This window comes from Boleophthalmus pectinirostris, unplaced genomic scaffold (genome assembly GCF_026225935.1).
Source record: "Boleophthalmus pectinirostris isolate CB_2022bp ecotype Guang Dong unplaced genomic scaffold, ASM2622593v1 HiC_scaffold_4, whole genome shotgun sequence".
NCBI classification, from domain to species: Eukaryota; Metazoa; Chordata; class Actinopteri; order Gobiiformes; family Gobiidae; genus Boleophthalmus; species Boleophthalmus pectinirostris.
Window position 1 is genome coordinate 40,996,729 of NW_026571353.1, and position 19,078 is coordinate 41,015,806.

General features: G+C 41.1%; 1 protein-coding gene across 1 annotated transcript in view; it reads left to right on the plus strand.

The window, feature by feature from the left end:
* Positions 1 to 6,569, plus strand: part of grin1b (glutamate receptor, ionotropic, N-methyl D-aspartate 1b) — a 110,681-nt gene extending 104,112 nt beyond the window's left edge. Inside the window, exon 21 of the mRNA XM_055161875.1 lies at positions 1,237 to 6,569. Within this exon, the coding sequence (XP_055017850.1) occupies positions 1,237 to 1,302 (66 nt within the window). The 3' untranslated portion in view covers positions 1,303 to 6,569. The remainder of the gene's footprint in view (positions 1 to 1,236) is intronic.
* The last annotated feature ends 12,509 nt before the right edge of the window (positions 6,570 to 19,078 follow it).

Genomic DNA, 19,078 nt, shown 5'->3' on the forward strand with positions numbered 1-19,078 from the left:
AGAATGGAAAAAACGGAAAACGGACTGCACCAGGACGGAATCAGGACTAAACCAGGACTAAACCGTTTTCAGTCCTGGTCTGGTCCCGGTCTCAGTCCTGGTCCTGTTCCCAGTCTCAATCACGGTCTGGTCCCGGCCTCAGTCCTGGTCCTGTTCCCAGTCTCAGTCACGGTCTGGTCCCGGCCTCAGTTCCAATCTCAGTCCTGGTCTTAGTCCCGGTCTGGTTCCAGTCTCAGTCCTGGTCTTGGTCCTGGTATGGTCCCAGACTTAGTCCTGGTCTGGTACCGGTCTAAGTCCTGGTCTGGTTCCGGTCTCAGGCCTGGTCCTGTTCCCGGTCTCAGTCCTAGTCTCAGTCCGGTTCTGGTTCCGGTCTCAATCATGGTCTGGTCCTGGTCTGGTCCCGGCCTCAGTCCCGGTCTAAGTCCTGGTCTTAGTCCTGGTTCCGGTCTCAGTCATGTACTGGTCCTGGTCTGGTCCCGGCCTCAGTCCTATCTAAGTCCTGGTCTCAGTCCTGGTCTGGTTCCGGACTTTGTTTAGTCCAGGTTTAGTCCTGGTTGAATCCTGGTTCAGTCCGTTATCCGTTTTTTAAATTTTTCATTTAGACACAAAATTGAAAATTTAAAAAACGAATCTTTCTCTGTTTTTTTCATTTTGGTTTTGGAGACAAATAATGAAGAAAATAGCTTAGTTTTTTTTTTTTTTTTTTTCTTATTTTTGGTTTTATTTTGAAAAACAAATGAACAAATGACACACGGACTTTTCGCCTCTCCACAGATCTGACCTGTAACTTGGTCTTGGTCTGGTTTGGTCTCCATGAAGATAGAAACGTTTAATGCCACACTGTGAAACATTCCAGACAAAGCAACAACATCTCCATGGAAAAAAAGTTTTGACGAAGGCTCCACCAGAAAAGTTACACGATGCACCAAGAAAATCATGATTTTTAAACGTAGTATTATTATTTTTTTGCATATTGCCCACCTCTACCAGCAGCGAAAACTTTTTAAGAAAGGTTACTCAGGTTTCTCATCCACCTCCAAATTGGACTCTAGTATAATTTCACAGTTTTACAAAGATTTACTGCGACGATAACTAAGATTATGTCACAGAAATGTTGTAAAAATCCTCTAGAAGGGAAAGGTAAGGTATGGTATGACCTGTGGATGAGTTTCTGGAGGTTTTTCGCTCCGTTTTCCGTTCTGTCCTGACGTTTCTCGCTCCTGTCTCTCCTTCCAGCCGTACCCCACCGACATCACCGGCCAGCTCAACCTATCAGATCCCTCCGTCAGCACCGTGGTCTGAAGCGCCCAATCAGAACTCTCCATCTGCGTGGCGCGAAACGGCCAACCGCAGCAGCCACCCGTCGTCCGAAAGAACAGACCACGCACCCACCGTCCTTCGCCGAGACCACGATTCTTCTTCAGTTTGAACTCGCAATACACGGATCGGCCAATCACAACTCTTCGTCTGCTCGTGAATTGGCCAATGGGAGCCCTCCCTTTCAATGACAACACGCCCAACCATAGCCCTTGGAATTACGTCAAATCAACCAATCGTGAGACCTTTTGAAGCACGGGCTAGACCAATCAAAACCTAATCATCCGAATGTCTGTCTGTGTTTGAAAAGGTCGATCATTTCCCTCTGTTTTTGCCCATTTTACGTTGAAATCGACCAATCACAGCCCTCCGTCGGTCTAATTTACGTAAAGAGTGACAGCTAAAAACAAGAATGACCCTACCTGATTTGCGTCACTGACACCTTTTAGCTACAGCAACTTCACTTGGACAAGCAACAATTATCAATGAATTACAATTTGTTGGATTTTTCGCAGTATAAATTTGTTCACATTGTTATCGAACGTTATTTTTTATTTTGACATGACAAGAAAAGTGAACGAAACTTGTTGAATTGCTAAGGAAACTGAGGTTTTCGCTATGCCTGATTTGCGTCAAGCTATCTGTTTTTTAGATTGTTTTGCCGAGAATTTCTGTTGTTTGTCCAAGAAGAAGTCGCAAGAGTAAAGCAAATCAGGAAGACTGTAGAACATGCTAGAAAAGTCACACGACGGAGAGCTGAACGGTATTTGGTAATGAAGGTTAAATGGGAGGAGCTTCGATAAACGAAAAATGATTGACAACCCTCTGAACCAATACAAATGCAGCACGCAAACGCACACGAGCACTGAGCGAACAGCCTGTCCAGCCTTAAAAAAATCTTACGAAAGCTCATTTTGGCTTCTGTCAAAGTCATAGTCTGACCTCTAGGTACTACTATTACTACTCTACTACTAGTACTACAGTTACTACCAGCCCTGTTGACAAAATTTTGGGGGACCTGAGGCAAGAAGACTCACGTGGACCCAACTCTAATATTAATTAATAAGCAGAGGTTCCAATTCTGGGCTCCTAAAGACCTTGGGACTTGGGACAACAGACCCCTTAGTCGCCCCTATGTCGACTTTCCTGACTACTACTACTAGAAATGCACCAATCGAGCCTTTTTAGTTTCGATTTCTGGGTTTCAGATCACGTACATGTTTTTCGTCGTAACGTAGTGACTTCTTGGTTCTAGTCTCCGATCGAAATGATACGGTTGAATATTCGTTGAACATTTGTGAACTGTCCTCTTTGATATTTCTCGGCAAAGTACAGCGTAATCAAGAGGAAAAACTGTCTCTTGCCTGTTCCCGTCTGGAACTTTGGCATCGTCACGTTCTAGAATCTGAAAACTACCAATTTCGATCTCGATACTTCAGCTTCAAGTATCTGCAGATGCCTGATTTTAACCGATACCGGTGTAGGGACGGGCAAATTTTCCGCAAAAAACACACTTCACTTATTACAAATTTGATCCAATCGTGTTAGAAGATGCAACAAACGACTGAACAGCTTCGTATGAATAAAACTTTAAGTCTACTACAGCCAGTAAATAGTCTTTTTACGTCAAAATATAAGGCCCAACCAGGATATCGGCTGAATCGATATGGGATCCGGCAAAATTTCCTGGATTGGTGTCGATATCTGATACTAGTATTGGTATCGGTGCATTCCTAACTACTACTATGACAAATATTTGTTGTAATATAAGCATGCAAAAAGTTAAAACGCCGATAACGAGCACATCCAAGTACACACAAGTAGAGTAAATACTGTTTTAAAGTACTAGTACCTTACCACCTACTACTACTACTACTAAAACTACTACTGCTACTACTACAGGGTGACCAGATGTACCTATTTACCCAGGACAGTCCCAGTTTTACACGAGAAATGTCCCAGGTGTTCGTATTTTTGACCAATTTGACGGCTGCCAACAGTAAATAGAGACATACGTTGTAATTTGTTTGGTGAAAATACAGAAAATCTGCTTAAAAACGACCAAAACACAAAGAAAATGTGACTATACGGACGCGAGTGAAGAATAATTCTCCTTAATTATGCACAATTTTATTATTACCAACCACTAATCAACTACTACTACTACTACTACTACTACTATTACTACTACTACTACAGGCATTACTACTGCAAATACTTGGATGAATGAAATGATGAAATGGCTGGACAGACTGTGGCAGGCTCACAGCTCTGATCCGGAGAGGAGCGGACATATGGATCACAGTCAGAATCTGAACCATCTGCTGTTTTTTTCACGGAAATATCACAGAACTTTTACGTAATCCGCCACCCACAAGCCGGCCTATTATTCTCGCCATTTCTGTCATAACCGGTCATGTTTTTTTGTTTTCTGTTTTCTCAAATACTTAGTCATTTGATCATACGTACGCCTATTTCTTATAATAGTTTTGGTCTGGTTGTTTAAATATGACTAATCCGTAACATTTACACACAAAGAGTAGGGATGTAACGAAATGCAAATGTCACGGTACGATATTTATTGCGATACTGAAAAAGAAATGCTACTTGATGAGCCTTTGGTGCGATAATACTGTCATAATATAAACAAATAACATAGAAAAGTTCTTAACAACAGTTAATTCTTCAAGGTGTCTGCCCTGAAATGGAGCAAAGGATCATGGTATTTGTAGTTCCTTCTTTCGACACCTTTGAAGAAATGATATTACGATATTTCAGTTATTTTTCCATCCATAAAGAAAAGAGGAAATTTGAAATCTGATTCAGGCTATCATGTACTCAAAGATATTATATGTTGCAGTGACATCGCGCCGGGGGGTGTTGTACATGTAGTTGCCATGGTGACACAACGCAAACGTTAGCGAATACTGATTTAAAACTGTCTGAAAACTCAAGAAAAAATACAAAATGGATTTAAAGAACACATTTTCAGGAGCCTGTGATCAGTCCAAGTGTTTACTGTCCTGTTTAGGAGTTTGATTTTCAACAAAAACGTCAGAGGGACTAACACTAATACTAGGCTATTTTATGACTGTAATATTATTTGAGATGGACTTGTTTGACAGCACAATTAAGTAAATCTGTTGTAATTCCAGCGAAATTAGTTCTTTATGCCCAGATTGTGTTAAAATAAAACCCAGAATATAGTAAAATTTGAGTAATATCGCTTCAGACAGAGCAGTGCCTACAGTTAGCATCACACCCCCAGTGAATGTCGACAATATCAGCTCGGGATCGATATTCCCACAATTTTAAATACCGCAAGTAATTCTAGAAGCAACATAACATTTGCATACATAACATATACATACTTTCAGACCGTAGTTTTAATTAGAGATTTAATTTTAACTGTATTTATTTAATTTACTTATTTATTTTAGAGTTTAGAGTTTGAATTCATCCGTCATTTTCTTCTTTGAGCTTTGCCCATGCTATGAGTTTAGGTTCATAATATAAACTAACTGGCAAAATATGTCTTTTGACCAATAACTTAACATTAACGGATTTTCCAATTCATTATTTGCAGACTTTTTGTCCAAAATTTGCCATCCACTGGTACTGAAATATTAGCCATATTTCATTACTTTTTGTCTATATGTTAAATTAAATTTATACAACATTTTCCTATTTTTTTCCAACCATTTTATCTTTTGACGTCATTGTTTTCACATCTTTTTACCCACGCACTCGTTTATGCTGACAAGTTTAACATACGTAATTTTTTGTGTGATCCAAATGTCCTTAAAAAATGCTCAAAATATTCACCGTGGAAATTACTCCTGTAAATTTTCTTGCATTCTCATTGAGGTCAGAGGGTTGTCGTAACGAAAGGTCACACTCCATCACTCCAGAACGCCTCGACGAAACAAAAAAAACGTCACAACCACTGAGCCTGCGATCAATATTTTATCAGCGTATTGATCTCAATGCTGATTGGCTGATAGAGGAAAAGGGGGAGGAGCCTCTGGGACTAAACGCAGAAGCAAAAAACGCCTCTCGCTGAACTTTTCGGAACGGAAATCAAAATGTACGAGAAGAATTCTGGTCCGGTTCAACGACTCGAAGCGGGTTTGGTTCTGCTTTTAGTAATTTTTTTTAAAACGTAAGGATTTGAACAGGTTTATATATTAATTTTTTTTTAATATTCACTTAATTTTTGTAGTATTTTTCATTCTTTTTATTTATTAATTTTGTGTATTTATTTATTTATTATTTATTTATATTCCGTTTAATTTTCCACCACGTTCTACTCCTGTACAAATGACTTATGTTTCCCCCAGAGACTCCGCCTCTTTTCTGTTTTTTGGCCCAAAAGAGTGTAAACAAACAAAGCATTTTGGGAAAAAAAATACATTATTGTTACTGGTTCACGTTCAATGTGTCCCCTGCTGATGATGTCATAGGATCTGTGTGATGATGTCATTCTCTGTCTACCTCCGCGAGCGAATCAGACGCCGACGTTGAGCCCGGTGACCCCGCCCTCTTTGCGATCACGAACAAGAGGGCGTCGGGGTTTTACGCTCAACGGACGCGGAATCGTAGCCGACGCGAGCCTCACTGAGAACAAAACGTCGAGAGAATCATTTGTTTTGAAAAGAACAATTAGCCGTTTTAAACTGTGAATTCTTAAATGTGTGAAATGTCGCTAAGCTAATCACCGCTTTTCATTCCTTCACGTTAGCTTCTTTCATATGCTAATCGCTACGTTTTTGACCGAAACCCGCCTATGTATAGTCGGTGCTTTAACGTGATTTTGATGTAGCTACCAATTTATTTACGCTACGGTCAACGCACCAGCAACTAAAACGAGCAAAAATAGTAGCTACGGTTTACAGAGCAGGACCACCAAGCCGAATAAAACACCCGGAGCTTTATCTTAGTAAACTATTACGTTAGAAGTGTAAAAAAACGTGCCAGAACGCTGCTTGGACATCAGTACTCAGAAGTATGCTGGGCTGTTGAGAGAGAATGGACATACGGTGCGCAATATCGTCACATCACTTTTGTTTTTATTATTATAGTTTTATTTATCATTATTTTCTTTTTTGTTTTACGTATTCCAAAGTGTTGATGCTTTCAGATTGGAATTTAATCTAAAATTTGAGTCTCATTTTGAAAGTAAGTGTCAGTACTTTGGCGTTTATTGCACTTTTTGGTATTGCGCTGGTGTCCCTCTCGTATGGAAGCCGAGAGGGGTCACAACAAACACAAACGCCGCAACAAATACAAATGCGACAACACAACAAAAAGCCACAACACACCAAAAAAAAGCCACAACGGAAATGACCGCAGGACTTTATTTTAATGCAAACGCCGCAACAAATACAAACGCCACAACACATTTTTAAAAAGCCACAACACATTAAAAAGCCATAACACATCAAAAGCCACAAAAGAAGTGACCGCAGGACTCTATTTTCCGACAGACTGATCAAGCGGCAAGTGAAGAAGAAGAAGAACTACAACGTGAAACGAATAATGATAAAACAATAAATGACTTTTACTTACGTTTCCGACTTCTCCGTTCCTTTACTTTTCACGTTGTAGTTCTTCTTCTTCACTTGCCGCTTGATCCGTTGGAAAATACAGTCCCGTGGTCACTTCTGTTGTGGCTTTTTAATGTTTTGTGATTTTTTAATGTGTTGTGGCATTTGCGTTTGTGTTGTGGCGTTTGTATTTGTTGCGGCGTTTGCATTAAAATAGAGTCTTGCGGTCATTTCCGTTGTGGCTTTTTTTGGTTTATTGTGGCTTTTTGTTGTGTTGTCGCATTTGTATTTGTTGCGGCGTTTGCGTTTGTTGTGACCTCTCTCGGCTTCCGTACTCTCGGCGTCCCCGCGTACCGTATGTCCGCGTAGTGTTTTCATTCGTATTTAAAACTGCCAGTACGTGGAAGAAGTCTCTTAGCAATAGCAATAGCCTTTAGCCATCGTGTCTTTGAAGCATGACTGATTTCTGAGCTATTTTTTACTACCTAATCGTATTATCGTCGTTTGACTTACTTTGAGTGATGTCACCGTAGAGCTTTAAACTGCCAGAGTTAGCTTCGACGCTACATTAGCCACAAAAATACGAAAATATGAGAGAGGACGTCCGCTTTTGGGGTATTTTTTAGCCCTGGACATGTGCGATGCTTTTTTAGCCACGCAATAGTAACGCACAATATAATAATAATAACATATTTTTGCTCGATAGCTGTCAAGAAACTGCAGCAAAATAAGAGATTAACACTACAGTCGTGGCGGCCATTTTGTGAAAGTAAATAAATGTATTTTCCTCAGTGAATAATGACACAACTTGATCATTGAGAGTAAATATCAGACACAAATGTAAATACGATACAATTTCATGTTTTGGAACCGAATTTTAGAAGCTTTAGTGCTTACAAATACAAGGAAATTGAAGTTATGGGAAGAGATTTAAAAAACTACAGTCATGGCGGCCATTTTGTGAAAGTAAACATAAAGGTAAACTTATTTTCCTCTGTGAATGACACAATAAATTGATAACTGACAGTAAATATTAAACATAAATGTAAATAAAATACAGTTTCATGTTTTGGAACAAAATTTTAGAAGCACTTGTAGTTACAAATACCAGGGAACTGAAGTTACGTGAAGAGATTCAAAAAACTACAGTCATGGCGGCCATTTTGTGAAGTAAATAAACATATTTTTCTCGAAGAACGACACAGTAACTTGATAATTGAGTGTAAATATTAGACACAAATGTAAATATGGATTTTGGAACAGAATTTTAGAAGATAGAAGTTGAAGTTACGTGAATTGCTAGTCGCTGCTAAAGGCGCGTTGTGTAATTTTTCTCGTGCTTGTTTTTATAGTTATGTCATTGCCCTGCCTGGAATGTTCCACGGTATGACATTAAACAGCTCTACCTTACATTTATTCGATGACAGGTGGTTTTATAGCTCAAAAACACTGAGAAAAACAGGCACTCCGCTGGAAAAGTTACACAATGCAGCTTTAGCTTGTAGCACCTTTAGCCTCGCAGCCTTTAAATCCGTTTTGGTGTACGACAGTTGTTCTCAGTGACGCTCGCCTTTTTATCGTTTCACTTCACGAGAACTTTACAAACATGTTTTTTGTTTTGTTTAGTTTTTAGAGAGAGCTGCATCTGCGAGAATTAGCCGACTGTAAAAACGAACAAACCATATCCGCTCGATGTTTACGGCGGATCTTTCACGTGCTAATGCTAACGTTGTACAGCTAGCTTATCTTTTTCTTTTGCTTTGTATCGTATTTCAAGGGACGTTTTATTTTTACCGTGTTTTATGCGTAATATTCTAATCGGTATTTGTAGTAATAACGATAAAAGGGTCAATTACAACTACAGTATTCTTTGTATGACTTGCTGCTAGCGTTTAATTTGTAAATATAATAACGATATTAGCCTATTATATGTTGAAATAGGCTAAAATATAACCCTAAATGTGCCAATAGAGTATAATGAGAGAATTTTAAACGCTTTTATTCACAATATTGTTAAAAAATACTTAATTTCAGTGCCAAAAACTGGAAGTATTACACGCCAATAAACAGAATGAGTCCAATATAAGTTTAAAGTGCGTTAATCTAATCTGTATTAAAGACAATTTATTATTTATTTACAATTATTCTGATGAATGCACATGACGCCAACAACAACGCACAAGCTGTAAATATCAAAGTTACGAAAACATGCACAAACGTATGATTTTTTTGTGTTCAAACAGACCTAAATATTATATATCTGTCTATTTATTCATTTATATCTATAACTTATATAGACACTTATTTATCTGCTTTATCGTAACACTGAATGTGCCAAACGTACGGTGAGGCGCTGATCCTCTTGCAAAAAACTTCTTGGTAAAAATTTCTCTATGGGATATTTTAAAAAGTTCAGCGGATCTTTTGTTTAAAGGTGCACTGCGGAATATTTCTAGTGGAGGTTCTGCCGTCTGATGTCTCCATGGAAATGTTAGTCCTGGTTTAGTCCCGTCTCTGGGTCTTGTGTTGGTTCTTGTGGGGGTTTAGCCCTGGTTTAGACCTGGTTTAGACCTGGTTTAGTCCTGGATTAGTCCCGGCCTGAGTCTCATGTTGGTTGTTGTTGAGGTTTAGACCCGGTTTAGTCCCGGTTTAGTCCTGGTCTTAATCTCGTTTTGGTTCTTGATGGGGTCTAGATATGGTTTAGTCCTGGTTTAGTCCCGGTCTGTATCTCCTGTTGGTTCTTGTTGGGGTTTAGACCTGGTTTAGACCTGGTTCAGTCCTGGTTTAGTCCCGGTCTGGATCTCCTGTTGGTTCTTGTTGGGGTTTAGACCTGGTTTAGACCTGGTTCAGTCATGGTTTTGTCCCGGTCTGGGCCTCGTGTTGGTTCCTGTTGGGGTTTAGTCCTGGTTTAGTCCTGGTCTGGGCCTCGTGTTGGTTTTTGTTGGGGTTCAGACCAGGTTTAGTCCTGGTTTAGTCTTGGATTAGTCCCAGTCTGGGTCTTGTGTTGGTTCTTGATAGGGTTCAGACCTGGTTTAGTCCCAATCTGGGTCTTGTGTTGGTTCTTGTTGAGGTTTAGACCTGGTTTAGTTCTGGTTTCCTGACACCGTGAAGTGACACCATGGAACATTCCAGGCAAACAATAACATCTCCATGGAGACGAGCAGCTGGCAAACCCTAAACCAGAAAACTTACACAGTGCAGCTTTAATAATGCTAATATTTTTGCTAATGTTGTCTATAAAAGCCTAATCATTTTGATAAAGTAGATCTCTATCAATTATTATAGTTTGTATTTTTAATGAAGTAAATTTTAAAGATAAATTAAATATAATAAATTAAAAGTATTCTAAATGCACACCCGTAAAGGCTATTTAAAGATGTAAACTTGATTATAACCCGCATTAATGTTGTTATTGTAAAATAGCCTAGCAACAGTTTGCACTAGCTAACGTTATCAATAAGAGTTAGCCTCCACTAGCGTCACTTTGTCTCATTTTAAAACGATTTTTCATTGTTTTTTCTCACGATAGTTAAACTGCTAAACGTTTTCCCGCCTTTCTCTACTACAGCCTCCACGCCGACTTAGTAAAAATACAAACGTGAGCACCGAACGCTAACGTAAGCACCGAACGCTAACGTGAGCATACCGTTAGCTCCATGTTACCTCGCACTGAAACTGTAAATACGTTTGTAATTTTGTTTTTGTACATTTCACGGAGTAGCAGTCATTTTGTCATTTTTTCACGCGTTCCCGTCGTCGTTTTCCCGTGACCCTGAGCCCGTTTCTCGCCGCCTCACGGTGCAGCTCTCTTTAACCCCGATGTCATTCCGTGTTTCTGTGTTTCTGCCGTCGTACAGAGACGGACATCGAGCTCTCTGCTGTAGATTCATGTATTTTACTGAGCTGTAGCTTTTTAACGAGACTTTTTGGGTTTTTGTTCTTTTTTGGTGCAAACACATGTAGCTTCTGCTGTTAGCAGCTAAACGTCCTGTGAACTTCGAACTGTAAAAACCATGACAGAAGTATCAGAGTTTAATAAATATTCTGTGTATTTTTGGTGAAACCGAACTCAGTGTCTGTCATGATTTTTTTTTACTTTTGAACATTTTGTTTTAAATATTATGTTTTATTTAGCTGATAATGGCCTCCCATCAGACACAAACGTACACAAAACTACATCAATCGTTTGTGTTTCATTTGTGCTGTTTTAATTTTGGTGATATTAACGATTTTTTTACAGGTCAAATTGGGGTCAGCAGCTCCAGGAAACTTTTAAATTAAATAAAATTACACAAAATAGAGTCAATAATTTGTGCTTCGTTTGTGCTGTAAAAAGTTTGGTTTGTGCGATTCTGTTTTTTAAGAGAATCCGTGTGTCGTTCGTTCATTCGTTTTTCAATATAAAACCAAAAATGTGAAAATTAAACAACAACTGTTTTCTTCATTATTTCTCAAAAAATCAAAATGAAAAAAACTGATAATGATTCGTTTTTTCAGTTTTCGATTTTGTGTTTAAATGAAAAATGGAAAAAAACAGATAATGGACTGAACCAGGACCAGACCAGGACTGAAAGCGGTTCAGTCCTGGTCTGGTCCCGGTCTCAATCTCAGTCGGTCCTGGTTCTCTCTGGTTGGTCTCTTTTTTTTCTCTTCCTTCTCCTCCAGTCCTTTTCATTTAAAGTCCTGGTTTAGTCCTGGAGTCCTTAAAAATCAAAATCTGAAAAAACGAGTCATCTGTTTTGTTTTGTTTTTCATTTTAGTTTTGGACAAATAATGAAGAAAACGTCGCTTTTTCCTTTTCTTATTTTTGGTTTTATTTTGAAAAACAAATGAACAAACGACACACAGATTCTCATTAATATCTCCAAAACTAAATCGGCACAAACTAAACTTGTTGCAGCACAAACCACAGAGTTTGTGTGTAGTTGTGTGTAGTTGTGTGTTTGTACGTTTGTGTGTTTGTGCGTTTTACGGGGTCGACTTCTCCACAGGCCTGAGACTCCGGAGCCGCAGATATTTATGCTGCGGATTGAAATGCAAAATGTAAATCTCTCACATGGATCTCGTCGTCGCCATGGAAACGGACGAGCCTGTTGCCGTGGTGACAATGGTATTTTTAGAAGTGACAGAAGCGTCGCGTTTCTGCTCCGGATCACCACACCTGAGACACGAGCGACAAATATGTGAAGCGGAGGATTACTACGCCTACTACTGTCACTTTTACTACTACTACTGCTACTACTACTACTACTACTACTACTACTACTGCTGCAGTCTGTATGTTGTTGGGTTTCAGATGACATCATGCTATAGGCCAATATTAATTAATACAGACTTAGATTAATATTGTTAAAATGCAAATGCATGGTGATAGTAAAATAACAGTAGAAGTATTAATAAAGTAGTAGTAGTAGTAGTAACAGTAGTAGTAGTAGTAACAGTAGTAGTAGTAGTAGTAACAGTAGTAGTAGTAGTAGTAGTAGTAGTAGTAACAGTAGTAGTAGTAGTAGTAGTAGTAGTAGTAGTAGTAGTAGTAATAGTAGTAGTAGTAGTAGCAGTAGTAGTAGTAGTAGTAGTAGTAGTAGTAGTAGTAGTAGTAGTAGTAGTACAGTAGTAGTAGTAGTAGCAGTAGTAGTAAGTAGTAGTAGTACAGTAGTAGTAGTAGTAACAGTAGTAACAGTAGTAGTAGTAGTAGTAACAGTAGTAGTAGTAGTAGTAGTAGTAGTAGTAAACAGTAGTAGTAGTAACAGTAGTAGTAGTAGTAACAGTAGTAGTAGTAGTAGTAGTAGTAACAGTAGTAACAGTAGTAGTAACAGTAGTAACAGTAGTAGTAGTAGTAGTAACAGTAGTAGTAGTAGTTGTAACAGTAGTAGTAGTAACAGTAGTAGTAGTAGTAACAGTAGTAGTAGTAGTAGTAACAGTAGTAGTAGTAGCAGTAGTAGTAGTAGTAACAGTAGTAGTAGTAACAGTAGTAGTAGTTAGTAGTACAGTAGTAGTAGTAGTAGTAGTAGTAACAGTAGTAGTAGTAGTAACAGTAGTAGTAGTAGTAACAGTAGTAGTAGTAGTAACAGTAGTAGTAGTATAGTAGTAACAGTAGTAGTAGTAACAGTAGTAGTAGTAGTAACAGTAGTAGTAGTAGTAGTAGCAGTAGTAGTAGCAGTAGTAGTACAGATTAGTTGTACTAGTAGTAGCCATAGTAGTAGTAGTACTTGTAGTAGTAGTACTTCCGTAGTAAATACTTCGAGTTGTTGGTTCTTTTTGTATATTTCTTGGTAAAGTTCAGTTTGAGCCACAGGGAAATGTGGCTCTTGTACTTTGTCATGAAATAGACAAAAACTTTATTCTCAAATCTTCAACGTCGTATTTTCTGTTAACTGTGTTACAACAAAAACCTACAGTTTAACATCTGGATTTAATCACTTTGACCCACAGCACGTCGTGATGTCATAAAACCCACCAGTATCTGTGTACTACTGTTACTTCTATTACTGCCTCTGACTGTGTCCTGTTGGCTGGAAGACAGTATGTGCAGTTGTTGTGTCCTTGTGCAAGACTCTTCCTGCACTACACAGCAACAAGTGGAGTGTTAAAATGAACTCTCACAGAATCAATTTGAACATTTTCTCAGGGTTTATTAGAGTCCAATTTGTCCTAGAGTTAATTTAACACTTTTGGAAATGTTCATGAAGTAACACTGGACCAAAGTTCCTGTTTAACCCCAAATCCAGAGTTAAATGAACGTTTTGAGAGCAGTGTTGGGAAGGTGACTTTTAAAATGTAATCCCCTACAGATTACAGATTACACACCCCAAAATGTAGTTTGTAACGTAATCCATTAAATTACTTAAAGTGAGTAATGTAATCTGAATACTTTGGATTACTTGATTTGCTGTAGAGAAACAAAGACGAGGAAATCTTCACATAAATCTGTTAAAAGACAATAAAAAAGCCCAGTCTTTACTTAACCATATTAAAAATATTATTGATAGAAGAAGAGGAAACATGTCCACACAGCAGGATTTAATCCTGTTAAATCCTGTTTAGACCTGGTTTAGTCTTGGTTTAGACCTCGTTTAATCTTGGTTTAGTCCTGGTTTAGTCCTGATTTAGACCTGGTTTAGTCCTGGTTTAGTCCTGGTTTAGTCCTGGTTTAGTCCTGGTTTAGACCTGGTTTAGTCTTGGTTTAGTCCTGGTTTAGTCCTGGTTTAGACCTGGTTTAGACTTGGTTTAGTTCTGATTTAGACCTGGTTTAGACCTGGTTTAGTCTTGGTTTAGTCCTGATTTAGACCTGGTTTAAACCTGGTTTAGACCTGGTTTAGTCTTGGTTTAGTCCTGGTTTAGACCTGGTTTAGTTCTGGTTTAGTCCTGGTTTAGACCTGGTTTAGACCTGGTTTAGACCTGGTTTAGTCCTGGTTTTAGACCTGGTTTTAGACCTGGTTTAGTCCTGGTTTGGACCTGGTTTAGTCCTGGTTTAGCCCTGGTTTTAGACCTGGTTTAGTCCTGGTTTAGACCTGGTTTTAGACCTGGTTTGGACCTGGTTTAGTCCTGGTTTAGACCTGGTTTTAGACCTGGTTTAGACCTGGTTTAGACCTGGTTTAGACCTGGTTTAGACCTGGTTTAGTCCTGGTTTTAGACCTGGTTTAGACCTGGTTTTAGACCTGGTTTAGACCTGGTTTAGACCTGGTTTTAGACCTGGTTTAGTCCTGGTTTAGACCTGGTTTGGACCTGGTTTAGTCCTGGTTTAGACCTGGTTTTAGACCTGGTTTAGTTTCCGGCAGTGAGTGGAATCACCGGATAAAAAAAAAAAAAAAAAGTGAATACCCCGAAATGTGAAAACAGGAAAATCCCTCTGTGTAATCCATTTATTTCAACAAAGTAACTGTAATCTAATTACCACTCACTGAAACAGTAACTGTAACTGAATACAGTTACTCATCATTTGTACTCTGATTACTCTGGTACATGTAATCTGTTACTCCCCAGCACTGTTTGAGAGTAAACGGACGACACTTTGTAGACTGATGTTGTCAGGTTCTTTTTTCAGACCAAGAGTTTGTTTTCGTCCTGACAGTTTCGACGTTTCACTCACAGTTTTCCGCAGAGTCTCGTGATGTTTCTGGGACGTTTCGCTCCGCTGATTTAAACAGGTTTTGTCTCTGTCTTCCTCGTCCCGGTTTTTCGTCCCGTGGGCACGTTTCCGTATTTCGATAAACCGGGACGAGGGGCTTTTTCACTCTCACACACCTGGGGTTCTGTCCTGAGGAAGTGGAACTGCAGGTGGCGCTGTCGTCCTGCCTCCACCGAGACGAAGACGGAGACAAAACCTGTTTAAATCAACTGAGCGAAATGTCACAGCGCAGGGAGAAGTCGAAACTGTCAGGCATGAAAAACAAACTCTCGGTCTGAAAAAAAGAATCTAATAACATAAAATATCGGCAGACCAAATGAACTTATTGGACTATTTTGTAGAGTTATCCTGATTTAGCGAAACAACACAAAGAGGAGTTTTATTTTTACACTTTATTTGAGTCAATTTAAGATGAAATTATGAACAAATCTGATTCAGACTGGTCTTCTTTGGCGGGAGTTTGAGGTGGTGGTGGGAGGAGACAAATTAACACTAAAGTAAGTTGAATTAACGTCAAACAAATCAACAAATAACCTCAACTCCAACTCAGATTTAACTTTCAAATAGTTAAAATAACACTTTTTGTTTCTTTTGTTTGTTTGTTTTTGTTGTACTGGTGGTTATAAAGAGTCAGTGATGTCCTTCGTGCTGGAGACTCTGTGGTTGTGATTTTCATGATGGAGACAGAAAAATGACGGATTCTGAAATGTTTAAACTGTGGATCTAAAAGAAGATTTTATTCTAGTTCTGTGTTTTAAACTGAGGGACGTGACATTTTTAATCACAGGGAATCAGCTCAACTCCCACTGTCCTCAAGAGGAAACTGTCCGCTCCTGTCTGCTCCTGTCTGCCCCTGTCTGCCCCTGTCTGCTCCTGTCTGCTCCTGTCTGCTCCTGTCTGCTCCTGTCTGCTCCTGTCTACTCCTGTCTGCTCCTGTCCGCTCCTGTCTGCTCCTCTGTGCTCCTGTCCGCTCCTGTCTGCTGTCTGCTCTGTCTGCTCCTGTCTGCTCCTGTCTGCTCCTCTCTGTCTGCTCCTGTCTGCTCCTGTCTGCTCCTGTCTGCCCCTGTCTGCTCCTGTCTCTGCTCCCTCTCTGTCTGCTCCTGTCTGCTGCTGCTCCTGTCTGCTCCTGTCTGCTCCTGTCTCCCTGTCTGCTCCTGTCTGTCTCTCTGTCTCTGCCTCCTGTCTGCTCCTGTCTGCTCCTCTCTGTCTGCTCCTGTCCGCTCCTGTCTGCTGCTCCTCTGTCTCTGCTCCTGTCTGCTCCTGTCTGCTCCTGTCTGCTCCTGTCTGCTCCTGTCTGTCTGCCTGTCTCTCCTGCTCCTGTCTGCTCCTGTCTGCTCCTGTCTGCTCCTGTCCTCTGTCTGCTCCTGTCTCTCCTGCTCTCCTGTCTCCTCCTGTCTGCTCCTGTCTGCTCCTGTCTGTCCTCTGTCTGCTCCTCCTGTCTGCTCCTGTCTGCTCCTGTCTACTCCTGTCTGCTCCTGTCTGCTCCTGTCTGCTCCTGTCTGCTCCTGTCTGCTGTCTGCTGTCTGCCTCCTCTGTCTGCTCCTGTCCTGTCTCCTGTCTACTCCTGTCTGCTCCTGTCTGCTCCTCTGTCTGCTCCTGTCTGCTCCTGTCTCTGCTCTGTCCTGTCCTGCTCCTCTCTGTCTGCTGTCTGCCTCCTGTCTCTCTGTCTGCTCCTGTCTGCTCCTGTCTGCTACTCCTGTCTGCTCCTGTCTGTCTGCTCCTGTCTGCTCCTGTCCTGTCTGCTGTCTGCTCCTCCTGTGCTCTGTCTCTCCTGTCTGCCCCTGTCCTGCTCCTGTCTCCTGCTGCTCTGTCTCCTGTCTCTCCTGTCTGCTGTCTGCTCCTCTGTCTGCTCCTGTCTGCTCCTGTCTGCTCTCCTGCTCCTGTCTCTGCTCTGTCTACCCTGCTCCTGTCTGTCTGCTCCTGTCTGCCTGTCTGCTGTCTGTGTCTGTCTCTCCTGTCTGCTCCTGTCTGCTCCTGTCTCTGCCTCCTGCTCTCCTGTCCTCTCTCTGTCCCTCTCCTGTCTCCTGTCTGCTCTGCTCTGCTCTGTGCTCCTCTCCTCTGTCTACTCCTGTCCTGCTCCTCTCTGTCCTGTCTGCTCCTGTCTGCTCCTGTCTCTCTGTCCTCCCTTCCTTTCGCTCCTGTCTGCTCTTGTCTCTGCTCCTCTCTGCTCTCTGTCTACTCCTGTCTGCTCCTGTCTACTCCTGTCTGCTCTTGTCTACTCCTGTCTGCTCCTGTCTACTCCTGTCTCGCTCCTGTCTCTCCTGTCTGCTCCTGTCTGCTCCTGTCTGCTCCTGCCTGCTCCTGTCTCCTGCTGTCTCCTGTCTACTCCTGTCCGCTCCTGTCTGCTCTTGTCTCTGCTCCTGTCTGCTCCTGTCTGCTCCTGTCTCTGCTCCTGTCTGCTCCTGTCTGCTCCTGCTCCTGTCCGCTCCTGTCTGCTCCTGTCTGCTCCTGTCTGCTCCTGTCTGAACAGTGTGTTCCTGCAGTACTCCGGTGTGGCCTGTAGGGGGCAGTGCGCACACACTGCTCTACAACAACACAAAAACACAACAGTCACAACATGTTTGGTCAAAAAAGAGTTTATGTCATTTCGTTTGTGTTTGAGACCAACTTTATCATGTGAAATAAATAAATAAATAAATATTGTGAAAAATACTGAGCTCAAAATCGACCTCTGTCTTTGTATCATGAGACAAAAATAAAAAGTCGTGCAAAGACAAAAAGCAGAAACGGCGTCACTTTACTACGGTCAATTCTGAGCTCAGTATTTTTCACGTACAAATATTTCTTCAAATATTTTGTCAGATTTGTTTTATTTTTAAACAGCAATTTTGAAGGAGCATGTTCAAAACTAAAGAAACATTATTCAGATTTTGCTCTAAAAGTAAAAAAAAAAAAAAAAAAGCATCACATCAGCTCTGACCCTGAGTCTTGACCTGCACACAGACACAGTTTTAGTCCTGGTTTAGTCCTGGTTTAGTCCTGGTTTAGTCCTGGTTTAGTCCCGGTCTGGGTCTTGTTGGGTTTTTAGTCCTGGTTTAGTCCTGGTTTAGTCCTGGTTTAGTCCCGGTCTGGGTCTTGTTGGGTTTTTAGTCCTGGTTTAGTCCTGGTTTAGTCCCGGTCTGGGTCTTGTTGGGTTTTAGTCCTTGTTTAGTCCTGGTTTAGTCCTGGTCTGGGTGTTGTTGGGGTTTAGACCTGTTTCAGTCCTGTTTTAGTCCTTGTTTAGTCCTGGTTTAGTCCTGGTTTAGTCTTGTTTTAGTCCCGGTCTGGGTCTTGTCGGGTTTTAGTCCTGGTTTAGTCCTGCTTTAGTCCCGGTCTGGGTCTTGTTGTGTTTTAGACCTGGTTTAGTCCTGGTGTAGTCCTGGTTTAGTCCTGGTTTAGACCTGGTTTAGTCCTGGTTTAGTCCTGGTTTAGTCCTGGTTTAGACCTGGTTTAGTCCTGGTTTAGTCCCGGTCTGGATCTCATGTTGGTTCTTGTTTGGGTTTAGACCTGTTTTAGACCTGCTTTAGTTACGGTTTAGTCCTGGTTTAGTCCCGGTCTAGTCCTGGTCTGGGCCTCATGTTGTTTCTTGTTGGGGTTTAGATCTCTTTTAGTCCTGGTTTAGTCCTGGTCTGGGTCTTGGTTTGGGTCTTGGTCTGGGTCTTGTCAGGGTTTACTGCTGTTTTAGACCTGGTTTAGTCCCGGTCTGGGTCTTGGTTTGGGTCTTGTTGGGGTTTAGACCTGGTTTAGTCCTGGTTTATTCCCCGTCTGGGTCCCAGTCTGGGTCTTGGTCTGTGTCTCTTTGAGTTTTAGTCCAGGTTTAGACCTGTTTTAGACCTGGTTTTGTCCCGGTCTGGGTGTTGTTGGGGTTTAGACCTGTTTCAGTCCTGTTTAGTAGTCCTGGTTTAGTCCCGGTCTGGGTCTTGTTGGGTTTTAGTCCTGGTTTAGTCCTGGTTTAGTCCCGGTCTGGGTCTTGTCGGGTTTTAGACCTGGTTTAGACCTGGTTTAGTCCTGGTTTAGTCCTGGTTTAGTCCCGGTCTGGGTCTTGTTGGGTTTTAGTCCTGGTTTAGACCTGGTTTAGTCCCGGTCTGGGTCTTGTCGGGTTTTAGTC